The sequence below is a fragment of the Branchiostoma belcheri genome, unplaced genomic scaffold, assembly GCF_001625305.1.
Source record: "Branchiostoma belcheri isolate BF01 breed outbred unplaced genomic scaffold, Haploidv18h27 scaffold119, whole genome shotgun sequence".
Taxonomy (NCBI): domain Eukaryota; kingdom Metazoa; phylum Chordata; class Leptocardii; order Amphioxiformes; family Branchiostomatidae; genus Branchiostoma; species Branchiostoma belcheri.
This window is the reverse complement of record NW_017802591.1, coordinates 128,821-145,038: the sequence shown is the minus strand read 5'-3', so window position 1 is coordinate 145,038 and position 16,218 is coordinate 128,821. Positions and strand designations below refer to the sequence as shown.

The 16,218-nt window shown below is 42.8% G+C and overlaps 1 protein-coding gene across 1 annotated transcript in view; it reads left to right on the top strand.

The window, feature by feature from the left end:
* The first annotated feature begins 1,222 nt into the window (after positions 1 to 1,222).
* LOC109462562 overlaps positions 1,223 to 16,218 on the top strand; it is a 27,051-nt gene continuing 12,055 nt past the window's right edge. The window contains 11 exon segments of the mRNA XM_019759116.1: positions 1,223 to 1,340; positions 2,673 to 3,062; positions 5,132 to 5,575; positions 6,627 to 6,743; positions 7,972 to 8,233; positions 10,993 to 11,144; positions 11,455 to 11,676; positions 11,817 to 12,005; positions 12,485 to 12,597; positions 12,708 to 12,752; positions 13,683 to 13,792. Of these exon segments, the coding sequence (XP_019614675.1) occupies positions 1,223 to 1,340; positions 2,673 to 3,062; positions 5,132 to 5,575; positions 6,627 to 6,743; positions 7,972 to 8,233; positions 10,993 to 11,144; positions 11,455 to 11,676; positions 11,817 to 12,005; positions 12,485 to 12,597; positions 12,708 to 12,752; positions 13,683 to 13,792 (2,162 nt within the window).

Below are 16,218 nucleotides of genomic sequence, written 5' to 3'. Positions count from 1 at the left end.
CCACTCAGAGTTGCTACCCTCTACCACAACCCTTTGCCGTCGGTTGGACAAGTATGATTCAAACCATTTTAACAAATCCCCACCAAATCCAAACATCTGCAGCTTATGTATCAGGAGGGTATGGGGCACTGAATCAAATGCCTTTGAAAAATCGAGAAAAAGCATATCTACTTGACCCCCCTTATCCAGTACACAGCCAATTTGGTGATATACCTCAAGCAACTGGGTGGTGGTAGATCGACCTTTGACAAACCCATGTTGGAGAGGATGGATAACATCACGTAAAGTGGGAAATATGGCGTCATACACACACCGTTCCATGACTTTACTCACTATGGATAACAAAGAAATCGGTCTGTAATTAGATGCCAACTCTTTATTCCCCTTCTTATGAACAGGAATAACGTTGGCATCCTTCCATTCTGAAGGTACCTTACCAAAGGTGGTTGATTTGTTAAACAATTGGGTAAGAGACGGTGCAAGTATGTCGGCACATTTCCTAAGAATGAGCGGGGAGATATTGTCAGGTCCGACCGCTTTAGTTATATCAAGACTGGCCAGCACATCTTGAACAACATCGACAGAAAACTGTAAGTTAGATAAGGCATCAACTGATACAATATCAATATCAGGTTTACTGGTATTCCGGTCCACCGGGGAGAAAGTTGAATAGAAATACTGGTTGAATATATTCGCTTTCTCCTTGGCAGATTGGGCGATGGAGCCATCATTTTTCACCACCGAGGGCAAGGATTTGGCCTTCGACTTAGCACGGACAAAGGACCAGAATCGCTTGGGTGACTCTTGTAATGAGGACGACAGACCATCCAAGAAGTTTCTATACTTGGAAGACAGGATATTTTTGAGCTTGTTTCGAAGCTTCCTGAACTTAGCCCAGTGAACAGGTTTGTCAGTTCTCTTCGCTTTCTTCCAGGCCGTGTACTTTTTATGTCGAACGTGCCGCACTTCACTGTCAACCCAGGGCGGTGTTGATGAGTTTTTCAGTTGTCTAGAAGGTATGTATTTAACCATCGCTGCCTGCACGGTGCTACGCCATGTTTGCCAGGCTGAATCGATATCACTGTGTTTTCCCATTTCCTCCTCCAGATCGCTTAAACTCTGATCTGACCGTAGGCCTTCCCAGTCAGCGGCCTTGAAGTTGAACACTTTACGGGAGATGCCACGCTTCGGTTGGGATTTACACTTGATCATGAATTCCAAAATGGCATGGTCGGTGTCGAGGACAGTTGGAACCTCGCTGATGGCAGACAGGCTCTCTGGAAAATTTGAGAAGACCAAGTCCAATAGATTACCGCTGGAGTTAGATGGAGTCAAGTTGTGTTGGTGAAGGAAGTGGTTGTTTATTACTTCGCAGAACTTCGACTCTTTGCCTCCGCCTGTTGCGGTGCAGGTAGACCAGTCCACGCGAGGAAGGTTAAAATCACCCACGATGCAACAGTTCCGGTATTCTTTCTGTATGTTTGTCAACACAGTGGCCATGTTGTCCGTAAAAGGCTCCAGATCAGCTGACGGAGGTCGATAACAGAGGACTAGAGCGAGCTTCCCCAGACTCGGAGGATGTATCTCACACACCAGGAATTCATCACGAGGTTCCAAGTCTGGTCTACGAAGACTGCACAAAGTTGATTTGATGGCTAAGAGTACGCCACCACCGACCTTGTTGTCATGAACATGCTGACGATCCTTGCGGTATGTGACGTAGTTAGGTGGAATGACCTCTTGGTCATGGATGTCGGAAGTCAGCCATGTCTCCGTAATGGCCAAGATGTCGGGAGAGTTGAGGTGGATAAGACTTTCAAGCTGCACTAGTTTGTTTCTGTGTTTATTTACAGCTTTGACGCTCCTAGCGTTGAGGTAGATAGTCCGGAGGGAGTCAAGTGACTGGACCATTATTACAAAATGAAATAATGCAACAATAATTGACAAAAACTTCATTCTAGTACAATTTAACAGTCAACAAAGAAAAATGAACCTAGATTAACGTCAAGAGGTATTACTCCGTGAAATATTATTCCGGATTAACTATTACTCCGCTTTGGAGTAAAATTTTAACCCCGGAGTAAGTGTATTTGTAGCAAGTGAGTATACCTCCGTAGAGTACACCTCCGCGTGACCACACCCAGTCTGCTCCGCTGCTCCACATAACGGGTGGGTGGAGCGCTAGCGCGCGCCGCAAATTCGACCTATCCTATCCACGATACTCTACACAAATGTAGTCTCCATCATGTATAATTTGTGGTTTCTGTAATTTGTGGATTCTGCAAATAAAGATATCGTGTGATTGCCATAGTAATACATTTACTCCTAAGCAATTAGATTTGATTAATATTGCTCTATTGTTAGCAGCCTTCGACCATCTGATTATATTTCTGATGCCCCGGAGCACCTAAAATGATTTTAATCTCGTAATGTATACTTGTTAAAGTTATGTCTACCAAAATAGTGTAGATATTAAAAATACAATAAATTTCTTGAAAGTGTAGGTTGCACGTGCTTGCGTTAACTATGCATAGGTACATAGGTTTATGTTGTTACTCCAGAGTGGAACTTAGTGTACAAGTAGTGAACTAGCAAAGTGGTAAGAGTGCTCGAAATACTCTCAACGTCAGATGAAAGACCAAGTTATACCGTTTTGTATCACATTTCTACAGGCTGTCCCTCTGGCTATATTGCATACGGGGGTGCGTGCTTCAAGGCGTACAACGAAGACAAAACCTACAGCCAGGCCAGAGAGGTGTGTGCAGCGGACGGGGCGCTCCTGGCCATGCCGAAGAACAGAGACGTGGACAACTTCGTGGGAGAGCTGAAGAACGCCGTGAATAAAATCTCACATTTCTGGTTTGGTCTAAATGATGGGAACAATGAAGGTGAGTGGGTGTGGGAAGACGGAACTCCACACGACATCATAACCGATTGGAACCTCTGGCAGCCGGGAGAACCCAACGGTAACGAGGGAGAAAATTGTGCGAACTACTATGGATCAGGGTGGAATGACGCATCGTGCTCCTCTGCTTACAAGTTTATCTGCCAGCTGGATGAAGGTATGTCACATAACGTTCTATAAAATCAACATAAGTTTTTCTTAAAATTACAGTAAATATTTATCAAATGCACGCCTTGTGTTTATTTCATTTGTGTCTGTTTATTTCATTTTACTTGGTTTCTTAGATACTTCTAGATTGGTTTCTTAGATACTACTAGATATCAAGACAATCTTGTGTTTAGGATAACCGTTGTAAAGTTAGAATCGAAAGTTTCTAAGTTATGTTACTCCTTACATACATGTAGTTATTACCTTCGCCAAGAAGGTTATGTTTTCAAAAGTGTTTGTGTATGTGTGTGTGTGTGTGTGTGTGTGTGTGTGTGTGTGTGTGTGTGTGTGTGTGTGTAGATCGATAGACACATACATGTATGCGTGATGGAAATATATATTATTGTGAGCATATACAAATAAAATGAGTCACTCATGTGAACATAACGACACCGTGGGTCACTCATGTACATTTGCGTAGTATCATTTTATTTCTTTGAAAATTTGTTGTTTTGTTCGGGGCTCCAGTTTGAACCAGCATGTCTTTTAAGGGCCGTTACAAAAACCATGACATCACTATTTTTTCTGTGAGTCACTCATGGTGTAAATACGACATCGTGAATCACTCATTGCACACACATTGTGATGTTGTGAGCCACTTATTGCATATGTGTATGTAGATGGATAGATACATACGTAGTACATGAATGCGTGATGAATATATGTCTTGATATGAGTCACCCATGGTTAACATAACGACATGGTGAGTCACTAAATATAAAATGATATATATGCTAAATAATACATTTACTGTGGCGTCGTGTGGCGTAAAGGACAGAGCGTTCGGCGCTCAACAAGGAGCCCCGGGTTCGATTCCGGGTCGGAGCACAGGGGCATGTCCGAACATGTGCCCCGACGTTGTGCCCTTGGGAAAAGCACGTTACACGTACCCCCCCCCCCTCAAATAGAGGGACACGTCTCCAACGGCAGTTGTCTTCAGCTGGCGGACGAGAGCTGCGCAAGGCGGGCTGACGTAGTCAAGGCGGACCTTGAGCGTAACCAAGTCATCCGGCAGCTCACTGCAAACATCTCAACCGGAACCAGCACGTCTCTCTCGGTATGGATCCGCTGGGGAAGACGGATGTCCAAGTGTGTGGGCCTCAGATTCGGAACTTGTTATCCACGTTAAACAAATCCACGCAAATGCCACTGTGTCAACTGTAACCTTCACTCAGATGTAGGGACTGACAAGGTCATCCTACTCGGAAATTGGTATCTGTATGTCTGTACATGAGTCTGTATCTGTGCATGGATATGTATCTGTACATGAATCTGTATCTGATTGCAAATAAAGATATCGAGTGATTGCCATAGTAATGCATTTACTCCTAAGCAATTAATTAGTGACCCATGATTGACTCACGAGTGACTCACGAGTGATTCACGAGTGGCTCATTTACTTTGTATATTTGTAAATTATTACTCCGGAGTAAGTATTACTCCGTGAAATATTATTCCGGATTAACTATTACTCTTTGGAGTAAAATTTTCACCCCGGAGTAAGTGTATTTGTAGCAAGTGAGTATACCTCCATAGAGTACACCTCCGCGTGACCACACCCAGTCTGCTCCGCTGCTCCACATAACGAGTGGGAGGAGCGCGCGCCGCAAATTCGACCTGTCATATCCATGATATACTATACACAACTGTAGTCTCCGTAATGTATAATTTTGTGGATTCTGCAAATAAAGATATCGAGTGATTGCCATAGTAATACATTAACTCCTAAGCAATTAGATTTGATTAATATTGCTCTATTGTTAGCAGCCTTCGACCATCTGATTATATTTCTGATGCCCCGTAGCACCTAAAATGATTTTCATCGCATAATGTATACTTGTTAAAGTTATGTCTACCAAAATTAGTGTACTTATTGAAAATACAATAAATTTCTTGAAAGTGTAGGTTGCACGTGCTTGCGTTAACTATGCATAGGTACATAGGTTTATGTTGTTACTCCAGAGTGGAACTTAGTGTACAAGTAGTGAACTAGCAAAGTGGTAAGAGTGCTCGAAGTAGTTTCAACGTCAGATGAAAGACCAAGTTATACCGTTTTGTATCACATTTCTACAGGCTGTCCCTCTGGCTATACTGCATACGGGGGTGCGTGCTTCAAGGCGTACAACCAAGACAACACCTACAGCCAGGCCAGAGAGGTGTGTGCAGCGGACGGGGCGCTTCTGGCCATGCCAAAGGACAGAGACGTGGACAACTTCGTGAGAGAGCTGAAGAACGACGTGAATAAAATCTCACATTTCTGGTTTGGTCTAAATGATGGGAACAATGAAGGTGAGTGGGTGTGGGAAGACGGGACTCCACACGACATCATAACCGATTGGAACCTCTGGCAGCCGGGAGAACCCAACGGTAACGAGGGAGAAAACTGCGCGAACTACTATGGATCAGGGTGGAATGACGCATCGTGCTCCTCTGCTTACAAGTTTATCTGCCAGCTGGATGAAGGTATGTCACATAACGTTCTATAAAATCAACATAAGTTTTTCTTAAAATTACAGTAAATATTTATCAAATGCACGCCTTGTGTTTATTTCATTTGTGTCTGTTTATTTCATTTACCTTGGTTTCTTAGATACTTTATCAAGACAATCTTGTGTTTAGGATAACCGTTGTAAAGTTAGAATCGAAAGTTTCTAAGTGATGTGACTCCTTACATACATGTAGTTATTACCTTCGCCAAGAAGGTTATGTTTTCAAAAGTGTTTGTGTATGTATGTGTATGTGTGTGTGTGTGTGTGAACACGATAACTTGAAAAAAGGACCTGAATGGATTGTCTTGATATACTTGGTAGGTGGGTAGGTCTTGATGGGACCTGAAAATGATTAGATTTTGGACCCCCTAGCGGCTTGTTATGATACTTCCGCTTTTGATATTTCATGATCTAGATATGCTAAAGTGACGAAATTTGGATGGTAGGTAGCTCTTGTGGTGGGGAAGAAGTGATGTGGGCCCCCAGCGGCTTGCTTTTGAACTGAAGGACTATTTGTTTGAAAATATTACAAAAAATAGATAACTCAAGAACCGGTTGACGTATCGTCGTGATTTTTGCTATGTAGGTAGCGTACGTGATGCTCGATATAATGAGCTGGCAATTTTGCAGCAGATATGGATGTAATTTGCATAATTTATGGGGAAATTCTATAAATCAGGTGCATTTCATGATATGACTTTTAAAACTTGTGACATCGGTGATTGACAACGAAACACAGGCAGATAGTTGTACTCGTTCATTAGTTCTCTGCCTTTTTTTGAGGTACTTTCAAGCATAGTAGGCGACCAGGTACTCTGGACAGCCTTAACCCAACATAGTGTTTTAGCGCCAAATATATATGTCAAAAATGTGAAATTAAGGAACAAACATATCACATGTTGTAATTTGTGTGCAAGTAAATTACATCACAGAAAAAAAATTGTAATAAAATATTTCAATTTTCGTGCAAAAATACATGATACCTTTTTAAGAACTTTATGTTTATGAACTTCTTACATGTAAAGCACTCAGCTGCTCTCTGGGACATTTCCGCTGTGGACACGGACTTGCCTGTATTCTATCCTGGAAGCGTTGTGACGGGATCGCAGACTGCACGGACGGGAGTGATGAGGAGGGCTGTGGTAAGTCACTGTTATGAGCCCATGTAGCATGTACGTGTACTAAACTAGCAGTTGTTCGTCAGTCAGTATTCCTAATGAAGTCACATTCCCAACGGGGCCCGAGCTGCATTTTCCCGATCTAGACGTCAGCCGGCGTCAAGAAGCTGGGCCCACGCCAGCTGTCATGGCCATAATTAGGTTATGACCTCGTCCCGACGTGTTTTTTCCCGGGGTCCGGGGTGATTTTAAGTCCGGGTCCCAACCGATACTGTATAAAAAACGGGCAGACCCCGGTTTTGAATTGTTACCTAGACATAACAGACATTATCAAATAGTCAGAAGACATCAAGGAATCAGAAGGCTCCATTATCCATTTCCATATTAAAATAACTGACCACTTTTTGGACCGCACTATTATAAAGGGGACAGGACACTAAAATATAAGCAGCATACATGTAAGACCGGACTGTAATGTTCGAACTACTCACATCGGGAAGGCCCCCTACACTTTTCGATAAGTGCAGTGGGTTCTTTAACGTGCATCGGATGTGGCTCTATTAAACACGGGACCTCCATTTAAAGTCCTATCGGAGGGACGTCCCTAACCGAAGCTAGGAGATCATTTACACCTAAGCGAAGTAAGGAAAGACATGCGTGTAAATTGCCTTCCCAAGGACACAAGATCGATGGCATCAAGAAGGATTCGAACCAGGGGCCACTTGGGTCTAAGCCGAGCACTCTACCGTTACGCCACATGACCCCACCAGAATAGTTACATTATAAATTTGTTTTCAACTTTTTTTTGCTGCGTTTTTGTCTTTTATACCAAATTTCCCATTCCACAAGACTGCCCTACGGTTTGGAAAGGTGACCTCAGAATAAGTGATCAATGGAAGATATTATGAAAAGTAAGAGGATTGTAAGGTTTGATACGACTCATGCTATTTCTTTTATGACTTATTTTTATGTTTCAAGAATTCTGAATTCATCATTTCTTCATGTACAAAGCCATGTCAAGCATGTTTTAATTAAGATGGGCAAAGCATTCCAGTGGTCACTAAAGACATTATTTTCAAAGGGTCCATGAAAAAAAAATTAACAAACCAGATTGTCTTTGTACACTAGTGGTCAATAGTACAGTTTTGAATTCATACTGCAGTTACCTTTTGTTTAGAAAGCTTGTCCTGTTGAATGTTGTCAAGATTGCAAACATTGAAAATAACATTATCAATTGTTTTAAACCTTTCAGAATGCAAACCAATCCCTGAGGATTTTGAAATCGACAGCAGGCTTACAATGCTACCAAATCAGCTGGGACAGACGACATTTGAGGAGATACAGAATTCCTCTGTCGTGGAGCTGCTCAACAGTTCGTACAGCATCCCAGGAAAGTATCATCCAGAGATGAGGACATTCATATCAACGGTTATTTTCCCGCAATGCGATGTCTCCGAAGAGAACAAGAGTCGCTGCTCTTCGTCACCAAATGCAGGCAACATGACCTTATGCATGTGAGTAGAAAAAGTACCGTTACGATAATGACTTAAATATAGTTAAAGTTCCAGTTACTGTTTTGGAAATGCTAAATCTAAGTTCAGTTCAGTTAATCATAATTAGGTGACACCATGTACTGTCTCCACAAGTTCCTGTCACGCATAACATAGGACAGTTCAGCACCTCCAAGACCTATGTCCTCCTCTATCACCTTCTTCAGAGTTAAAGAAGGGCGACCACGTCTCCGCTTTTCCTTTGGTGACTAGAGAAGCACCAACCCTGCCATCTCTTCATGTCGCATGACATGACCGGCCAGCGACAGCCTACGGTTGCGGATGACTGTTGTAATCCTAGGCATATTCCCATAAAGTTGGTTGTTGGTCACTTGGCTCCTCCATGAAATGTTGAGGGCTGCACGAAGCAGGCGGGTGTAGTTCCCATCTAGAAGTTTACATAAGTATGCTGTCAGAGACCACGAGTCAGCTTCGTAGAGCAGGATTGACTCAACGCAGGTTTTAAAACTTTTAGCTTCAAGTTGGTAGAGTTGGATATTGGGGATTTCCACACTTTTGTTAAGGCATTAGAAGCCCACCAAGCTTGCCCAATCCTACATTTCACATCATGGACTGTGTTCCCGTAGCTGCCAAGGTATTTAAAGTCATCAACTTGTTCAAGTTCAAGTTTATTTATTTCACCAGGGAATACCTCAGATCCATTGATCTGCTTTTTAGGTATCCCTGGGCACACATTAAAACATACAATTTCATAAAAATACAAATTGAACCCAACAATATACAGAAACGTTACAAACATGTACATATACAACACAGTCACATTATAGGCACATTTTTTTTTACAGTCACATTATAGGCACAATTTCCAAATTCAGTCCTCTCCACTAATCTACAGTCCGTTTTTCTTTCTAAATGCTGATATGCTAAATGCTAAATGCTCAATAGTAGAGCCATCACTAGACAGCAAGGAATGGGCCTTGTTGGAGGGTTAAGGTGCATAGATTTAGTTTTAGTCTTAAGTGCGTTTAAATAAAGTCCAATATCCTGTGTGGCATGCTCTACCCTGTACAGAAACTCTTGAGCAGCTTTGATAGTGTCTTCTAGAAGACAAATATCGTCAGCAAAGTCAAGGTCAGGTAGAAAGACTGCTGGGTGACGTGAGCTCTGTCTTCTCCTTAAAGTAATACCGTCATAAGTTCTTACTGCCCTACGTAATGCGTAGTCTAACGCAACAATGAAAAGAAACGGTGCAAGGGGGTCACCCTGCAAGACGCCTGTGTTGATGTTAAAGGTGTCTGTTTCTCCCTCGGGTGTGAGAACAGTAGCCCTCGTGTTGTCATACATAATGTTAATTGCATTGACAATCTGTAGAGGAACACCATATGCCTGTAAGATCTTGAACATGGTGTCACGATTGATCGACTCAAATGCTTTCTTAAAATCGATGAAGATAAGGACAGCTTCCTTTTGGTGGTTTCGAACTTCATCAACGATTTAGCGGAAAACAAGCCTCTGGGCCGAGGTAGAGCGTGGAGGTCTGAAGTCATTCTGATTTGGGCGCAAAAATTTGTCAATCACAGGACGAAGTCAATTCAGCAGGAGGAAATAGTACACTTTAGCTGCCACTTGGGACAGAGAAATGCCCCTGTAGTTATCCGGGAGGGTAAGGTTTCCCTTCTTGGAGATACTATACCTGAGAGTCCCCACTCTGGTGGTCTGTGACCAGCCATAGTTTGGTTGCACAAGAAGGTGACTGCTTACTGACCTTCGGCAGTTTCCACAACTCTACATGTAAACCGTCCAACCCTGGAGCTGGAGCTTTTCCCAGCCGCATCTGCTTCAGTGCTAAATCTACTTCCTCCTGCGTGAAGGGACTGCAACTTATGTCAAGATTAATGTCATACACTTGTGTGATCTCAGAGGCGGAACTCGGTTGAGGGGTGTCAGAAGAAAGAAGCTTGGAAAAATGTTTTTTCCAAGCGTTAAGCCTGTCCTCGCCTTGTATTAATGTGACCCCTGACCTCTTGCCCGACAGCTCATGCACTAACTTCCAAGCCTTCAGGTGATCAACAGTTGAGTCTGATTCAAATGCTTGGAGAGTTTTGATAACTCGCTCATCCTCCCATTTGTCATACGACTGCTTTAGATGTGCCTGAGTTGCTTAGAGGTTTCTAGTGGATGAGCGAAGGGTGGCTCGTCGAGCAGTTGTCACTTGAGTGCTGTCCTCTGGCTGTGGGTCACGTGGTGGTCTACGTGGCAGTTCATCTTTATCATATATTTTCACAAATTCAGAGTATGTTTTCTGGTGATCAGGTAATTGTGTAAATGCTTGTGCAATAGTGGAGTATACTTCTTCTGTCAGTTCCTGGTCTACCCTAACAGCTCCCCGAAACAGTTTGGGACGAGAGGGGGTTTTGGGAGCTCGGACGCTGAGACGTATCTTGGTAGAGACCATTCTGAGCCAATTGGATTGGAAGAATTAAAGGCTTGGCAGTTTCTAATACTATTTTTCCATCTTTTTCTATACAAGCAAAAATCGATCTGGGCCAGGGTACCCGCTGGTGCTCTCCAAGTCAACAGTTTCTTTTTGGGTTTTTGAAATGGAATATTGCCCACTTTCAGGTTAAACGGTCGCCTGAAAGGCTGCGACTAACTTAAGGAACATAGTATAAATAATATGACGTCATGAGGTTGCGTGTGAAATAAACCTCGTCAATGTGCTACTTTCGCTGACTGGCATTATATCCACTGATGTTTCTCAGGGGAACACAGCTGGTACCATGCCGCTCGTGGTGTGAAGAAGTGCTCAACACGGCTGATGACTGGATAAAGGACCAGTTGCCGCGATGTAGCTTGTTTCCTTCATCCGATAACAATTGTTGGAATCCCAACTCAGCCAAGAAGGGAAGCGAAGGTGAAAATGAAGACTTTTTTTGTCCATTTCTCCACGGGAATTATCTTTTTTAATAAATATGACTATACTATGACCATATCTATTAACTTTACTGAGCAGAAAATCATTATAACGTTAAACAACTTGAAGGTCCTTGCGTTCAATGATAAGTAAGTGCGTATCATTTTCTACAAACTCTACAGAGCATTTGCTTTTTGTGTCCCACGGGCATGATATTAGTTTGATTTTTGCACAACTAAATTCATCACATTTAATTAAGGGTATATCATGATGACACATACAGTATTACCTGTTGGTTTGTCTTTCTCAGTTTGCTACCACGGCGTCGGCATAAACTACCGTGGCACATGGAGTAAAACTACATCCGGGGCAGATTGTGTCGAGTGGTCAGCTCCGCAAGCTGGTTACTACAAGACAGAGTTCCCCTGGGCGAACCTGGATAACAACTACTGCCGCAACCCTACCGGTCTGGACCGGCCATTTTGTTTGACCGAAGACGGTAGCCAGGAGGAATGTGACGTCATCCCGTGTGGTAAGTTTTCTTGTAAGGAAGTAACTATGTCTTGCTTTCCAGAACCGTTCATTATTTGTTTCTTGGACAATATAAGTACTTCTTGTCTTCTTCCAAGCTTATTCCATAATGATTTTAATATATCTAACTGTATACACCAGATGCTGAAGGCTGCTGGGACAGAGGTCCTCCAAACTACGGCAAGAGATCTCCAACCAAGAGGTTCTACTATGTAGGAGAAAAGGTCACATACTCGTGCAACGAAGGCTACACACTCAAGTCCGGTTACACCAAGGAAGTGAGGTGCATCGGAGGAGGCAATTGGCAGTATGACAAACCTAGTTGTTTAGGTAAGTATTAAAACCTTAGTCTGTCTTTGCTATAGGTAAAGTGTACACAGCTAAATATCCGTTTTACTGTGCGTCCGCAAAATATTCATGTGTCACGTTAATGTTTATTTGTGGGGCAGTTAAACATGAAGAGCCAAAACACCAACTTCACTTGCCGCAACGTCACTTTCCGATTCGCATTCGAAACTAACGTTGTTTTCATTGTTTGCTTGATAAATCATAAATAATCTAACACACTTAAACCTGAAAATAATTAAATCGTTTTGTCATGTGTTTTGACAACCCATCATCGTTAAACATCCTCAACAGAGTTAAAGCGTGATGCTTGTAGTGAGTAGTTAAACTTGTGCGATTCGCGTTTTATATAGACATCAGCTGACAGGCACAATAGTTTTCCGATTAATTTTAAATTTTCCAGTTGCTGCATATTGAATTGTTTATTATATTATATTTTTCACACAAAACACACCCTTCTGCAGTAAACCACAGGCAAAGGCTGCAAGAGGATCTACTGGACATTTCCAGTGCAAGTCTGCCACCTGAGAATGTTATCATCAACTTCACTGGATCTGTGGTACAGCTTGTTGACTTGGTAAGAACATTTACTCTGTTGCACAATTACCCCCCCCCCTTATTGTCCGCTATAAAATCACTTGTAAGAGTAAAAATACAACTTCATCCATGCAGTAACTTGTATTTCAGGATGAAAAGAAGGAGCAACTGGCTGCATCTGTTGTCATCGATTTCGTAAGTTGTCAAAGTTATGACAATATTACATAAATGTTTAAAGTTAAAACTTTTGATCCAACACAAAAAAATTCTCTCACCTAGAGCTTTCGACCAGTCACTCTGGTCTTCCTCAGTAGACTGACCCAGTGAAGCTTGTCAGGTGGCTTCTTTGAAGTGTGACGTCAACACTGGGTCAAAGGTATCTGGTAGACGATGTCGGCCCCCGTCGCGGTTCAATGTAGGGTGATGGGCCCTGATGTATATGGCTTCCTTCACCCCTCTCAAGAAATAGTCTTGTTCAGTGTCTAAAATCCTTACAGTGTCAAGTGAAACAAAGTGTCCGGGTGACTCTATGTGGATGTGTTGAGACACCTCTGAACTGGAAGAGCTAGGTATGTTCTTGAAACCTGGCTTTTAGAGACCTCTCTGTTTCCCCAATGTACGTTTCCTGGCAGGGCCCCTTGCTGTTTTTGCCCTGGCAGGGGATGTGGTAGATGACACCACACTTCTTCTCTTTGTGGGTTTTGTCCTTGGGAGCTTGGGTTTTGTCCACATAGCACCTGGACACTTTGTTTCACTTGACACTGTAAGGATTTTAGACACTGAACAAGACTATTTCTTGAGAGGGGTGAAGGAAGCCATATACATCAGGGCCCATCACCCTACATTGAACCGCGTGACAAGCTTCACTGGGTCAGTCTACTTACTAGGAAGACCAGATTGACTGCTCGAAAGCTCTAGGTGAGAGATTTTTTTTTTGGTGTTGGACCAAAAGTTTTAACTTTAAACATGTAACTACCAACGCAGATGAAGATTCATGATAATATTACATAAAGTTAATGAAAGTTTTCGCAGACAATATTTTGGCCACGTCATTTTGGCCTATGGCCGTTAATATCTTTTTCTCGTTTTCATCATTTTGGGCATTAAAATGTTTCTTTTCGTTAGACATGGCAGGACAGCCGACTGAGTTGGGATCCGAAGTACTATGATGATGTCACCACGCTTAGCGTTCACGGCAACGACATTTGGACACCAACATTGACTCTGAAAAGAAAGTAAGCTGTGTTATCAATCCATACATTAAATCCCCTTTGTCACATTAAATATGAATAAGTATATCTTAGCAACACAATGGATAGGCTTTGCGTTATCCCAAACCTGTACGACCTGTATACTATGTCTGGCGGAGCGTTCATGTACAGCAATCCACAGCGGATGTGCCCGGGATGTTCGGCGCCAGCGTGAACACAACCCGACAGAAGGGCGGCAGAGCGTGCGGTATATTTTTCTGCGACCGGTTGCGCATCACGAATTTCCGGTACACGCACAGCCATAGGCGGTTACGTTGTGAGCCAGTTAAAAACCTGTACGAAAGGCTACAGGTCACGAAATCCATCATGAAATCATGGTTGCTCAAGTGGGCAACGTGACATCGAGTCAAAAAAACAGGCAACGCTCTTATGCGACTTGTGGTAACGCGTTACATGTGGTACCCGTTGTAAGAGTGGTACCTATCAAGACTGGCCAGGGGAAAGGCAGCGCTCTTGTGCGGCGTGTGGTACATGTGGTATTCGTGGTAGACGTGGTAACTATATCAAGACGGGCCATGGGAAAGGCAGCGCTCTTGTGCGGCGTGTGGTACATGTGGTACCAGTGGTAGAAGTGGTAACTATATGTCGAGACGGACCATGGCAAAGGCAGCGCTCTTGTGCGGCGTGTGGTACATGTGGTGCCCGTGGTAGAAGTGGTAAGTATATCAAGACGGGCGATGTGAAAACTAGCGCTCTTGTGCGGCGTGTGGTACATGTGGTAGCCGTGGTAAGAGTGGTAACTGTATCAAGACGGGACATAGGAAAGGTAGCGCTCTTGTGCTGCGTGTGGTACATGTGGTACCCGTGGTAGGAGTGGTAACTATATCGAGACGGGCCATGGGAAAGTCAGCGCTCTTGTGCGGCGTGTGATACATGTGGTACGCGTGGTACGAGTGGTAACTATATCAGGACGGGCGATGGGGAAGGTAACGCTCTTGTGCGGCGTGTGGTACATGTGGTATTCGTGTTAGAAGTGGTAACTGTATCGAGACGGGCCATGGGAAAGGCAGCGCTATTGTGCGACGGGTGGTACATGTGGCACCCGTGGTAGAAGTGGTAACTACATCGAGACGGGCCATTAGCATACTTCTAATGGCCCGTCTCGATGTAGTTACCACTTCTACCACGGGTTCCACACTCCCAAAAATGACATTTTTTGCATTCTTTTTTTTTACACACAGAAAATATTTCTACCTGGAAGCAATTTTTTTATGTATACAAGAATTTTCAAGAAAGAGATTTTGTCCATGAATTAAGCGATTTTTTTCTTATCGCACTTTTTCTTGCAGTAATAATATTTTTCTTATTGGTTTCTATATAAGTTATTCTTGGTTACTTTTGGAATCTCATTCTTACAGTAAGATTATTTCTATTACATGTTCGTGATGCAGACAATTGTTCTTATACATAATGCATAACTTTCTCAATACAAGCCTAAAATTCTTTTAATCTGGAAGCTGCTTTATTCTTTCAAGATTGTCGTTCTTATCCCGAGAACACTACAATCTTATTAGCTAGAGGCCTCGTGTCTTATGATCAATATTTGCTATTGTTCATGGGCCTCGTGTCTTCGGGTCATTATTTGAGGCGTAGCTTCCATGTAAGCCATCCCGAAATTTTACGGCGGATGTGCCCAAAAACACGGCGAGCAGCAGGGCTGCGTTTCTATCATGCGCGGCGATCGTCGCATACTCGAACGATACAACACCTAAAACCCTAAGCATGACATAACCATTAACTTTTTACCATTGCGTCATCTAAAAAGTTCAAACACGTACAATTCCAAAACCAAAAACGATATTCCAAAATGGTATCTTGTTTTGGAACACTTGTGTCATACCCTTTCGAACGATACAAAACTAGGTCTTTCGGTTACCCTAACCCTGACCCAAACCCTAAGCATAACACGGTCATTAATTTTTACCATAGCGCCATCTGGAAAGTTTAAACACATACAATTACCAAAACCAAAGACGATCTTACCAAAACAGTTTCCTGTTATAGAATACTTGTGTCATTACCCTTTCTAACAATACCAAACGTTTCCTTATTAGGACTTTCGGTTACCCTAACCCTAACCCTAACCCTAATTATTACATGATTATTAACATTTTACCCTAGCGTCATCTGAAAGTTTAAACACGTACAATTCCAAAACCAAAGTCGATCTTCCAAAACGGTTTGCTGTTATGGAATACTTGTGTCATACCCTTTCGAACGATACCAAGCTTTACCTTCCTAGGACCTTTCTTAACCCTAACCCTAACCCAAACCCTAATCATTACATGATCATTAATTAACTTTTTACCCTAGCTTCATCTGAAAAGTTAAAACACGTACAATTCCAAAGCCAATGACGATCCTCCAAAACGGTTTGCTGTTCTGGAATA